We start from the raw sequence: 2897 nt of genomic DNA, 5'->3' as shown, positions 1-2897 counted from the left end.
TAGAGCTGATTCAGAGCTACAGAAAAGGTCCTTACAAAAATACCGGCATTTCCCTTAGATCCGGAGAAATTCCTCGAAAACGTAATCGTATTATAAATTCAAAGTATTATTCATTTAGTTTTTTATTACGGAATTTATTTGAGAAACTATTGACTTTAGGAGAAAACGGTGGATACATGTTTTGCAGGAAATTTAATGAGCTACAAAAAAGTCTTATCACGTTTTTAGATTAAATTAATAGTTTTGGAGATAAATCGTTTTGTTAATGAATTTTCTGGATGCATCAATTGATTAATGAGTCATAAATTATGGAGTGGACAAATAGATATTTTTATAATCATAAATTATTGTTTTTAGAGTGTCCCCCGGCTCAGTAAATCCTAATTGTCTAACACTCTGGAAGGAAATTGGCGTGAAAAGTAATGGAAAGCCCTTGTCAACGATTCAAGTGCCAAAAAGTCTGGAAAATGAAAATTCACGGACTCCTATCGAAAAAACCAACGGATCAATCACAGGTAATTTACCAAGAATAAATGAAAACTAACCCAATAAATTCTAAGTGCAAATCTTGATGAATGAGTTTTTTTTCAAGAATTTTTTGATGGAATAAAAATAATTAAGTGATTGATTCTCTAAAAAAAATCTCTTTGATTGCAACGACAGAGTCAGAACGTCAGAGTCTCATGAGTCTCCCGGAGGATTCAGATACAGATGCAACCCAGGATCCCCAAAGAACCGTGGAGAACCCCGAAACCTCTGGAATGTACTCCATCCCCCAGAATAAACGTCGGAGAGTCAGGAAAAGAAGGAGTAAACCTGATCCAGAGCCCCAACAGCCTCCACCGATTGTTACTCCATCTCCAAGGTCCAATCCAGTCTTCAACTCCCCTTTCAGCCCAAAAATAAAACCTAAACATTTCAAATTTAATTGGGAAGACAATGAAGAGGTCAATAACACAACTGAGAGAAATGGAGAAACTGGAGTTCCAGAGTTGAATACTTTATTGAGTCTTAAGAATTGTCAGTTTCCTGTGACTTTTGTGGGTCAGAAGACGAAATGTGAGGGTCCAGTCCAACAAGGACACGAGGGCAGTCATCAGAGTCCAGCCAGAACCGGAAATGAAATTTTAGATAGCAATTCATCGAAAAAAATGGATTTTTCAAATGTCAATCCTCTGGATTATCCCATTCACAACCAGGATATAATGGAGGGAGATGTTGTGGCTTTCAGAGTGAGTGGATCTTGTTGAAAAAGTATTCGTCATGAATTTTATTCGATTGAGTGAATCAAATAAGAGAATTTTATTTAGGGAGTAATTCCTTTGTCGAGGACAACTCCGAATCCAAGGGAGATAGAGAAATTTTCATGGGGACTTTTTTGTAGGAAAAAACGAAAGCTAGAAAAAAGTATCGGATTATCATCTTTGTATCTCCGCTGGATTCAGAGATATGTGGAGAAATTAATGGAACAAACTGATGAATAACTATTTAATTGAGTTATTGTTGATTATTTATTCAATTACATTTTGACAGGTTCTCAAGATTGGCTCCGATTATTCTCCTACGATTTCTGGGTACATCGTGGCAGAAAATGTCTCCAGGAATTCCGAACTGGGAACTTATTCCCTGAAAATAATCAGTGAGTATTTGAATCGCTTCAATAGCTTCAAATATTTAATTCCTCGAGGATAAGAACTTTCACAAGATACTGCATTTTTTATTGTTACACTTGTAATGATTTACAGGTGGTGAAGATCAATTGAAAGATCCCGAGGGAAAATTCTCCCTTTTGACAGAAGAAGAGCTGGAAAATTCTGAATCAACTCCGAATAAAAATGAAATTCACACAACTACAAAAGAAGAATTACTCGAATTGCGTTTGATTCATCGCCAAAACACCCAATAAAGTCTAAAAAAATTAATCCGTACTAAAAAATTTTCAGTAATAAAATAAATATTTTATCTGATACAGAATTACTTAATTCTCCGGACATAAATCTGAGAAAATCCCGAATCTCAACGAAATGATAAACATAGTATTTATTTCAGAATATTTTTTTATTATAAACAATGACAATAAATTTTTGAAAAATCAAAAGTAAATGGAGATAAAGTGATGAAAAAATCATAATTTTTTTTTATACTAGGCAGACGCTTTTGATTCTAGTCCAAAAATAATTCTTTCAATGCTAAGATCAAGGAAATGTGGAGTAAAATTGAAACTTTATTGCCAGTAAGATTCCATAAAAAATATATGAAAGGAGCAAAGTTATGAGTCAATCGTGAGAGTACGATTGTTTCACTCGATTTTCCCTCAATTTTTCATTAATTTATTTTCTAATAAATAACGGACAAACAGTTATCATTTGGGAGGTAATTTAATATTCTTTCGAATGAGTATAAAATATAAACGCCTCCTAGATTATGCTAGAATAACATATCCCTAATACTAAAAAAAGTCTCAGTTTATACAAACACGGCTGATTTATAAATAGACTACAAGAATAAAGATTCAATAGTTTATTATTTGAATTTGAATAGTAAATATTTGATGTATTCCATCTTCATGTGATATCGACGTGTTCTAAGCTAGAAATGCGTTTTTTTTAAATTTGTACATGAGCCCAGAAGATAAGACTTCACCTTGACTTGTAATTGACCTGATTGAAAACAAAAGTTTTATTATATCATTACCCAAATAATAATGATACAGGGTATATAAGGAGACCACCGTGGACTCTTCATACCAATAAGCCATGAAATTTCTTCACTTCATTGTTGTTCTATTTGTCGTGCTTTGCGTCGCTGGTTTAGGCCAGGGTAACTATAAATTCAAGTATTTCTAATAATAATAACAATAATAATAATAATAATAATAATAATAATAATAATAATAA

General features: G+C 32.9%; 1 protein-coding gene across 1 annotated transcript in view; it reads left to right on the top strand.

Annotated features, from left to right (window-relative positions):
* Positions 1 to 357: 357 nt before the first annotated feature.
* The window catches only part of coil (coilin), a gene marked incomplete at its 5' end in the record, with an annotated part of 4150 nt that continues 1610 nt past the window's right edge, over positions 358 to 2897 (top strand). Inside the window, 4 exon segments of the mRNA XM_011298970.1 lie at positions 358 to 515; positions 664 to 1232; positions 1534 to 1639; positions 1746 to 2820. Of these exon segments, the coding sequence (XP_011297272.1) occupies positions 358 to 515; positions 664 to 1232; positions 1534 to 1639; positions 1746 to 1906 (994 nt within the window).

Source organism: Fopius arisanus, unplaced genomic scaffold, assembly GCF_000806365.1.
Source record: "Fopius arisanus strain USDA-PBARC FA_bdor unplaced genomic scaffold, ASM80636v1 scaffold00012, whole genome shotgun sequence".
Classification (NCBI taxonomy): Eukaryota; Metazoa; Arthropoda; class Insecta; order Hymenoptera; family Braconidae; genus Fopius; species Fopius arisanus.
This window is presented reverse-complemented; position numbering and strand designations above follow the sequence as displayed.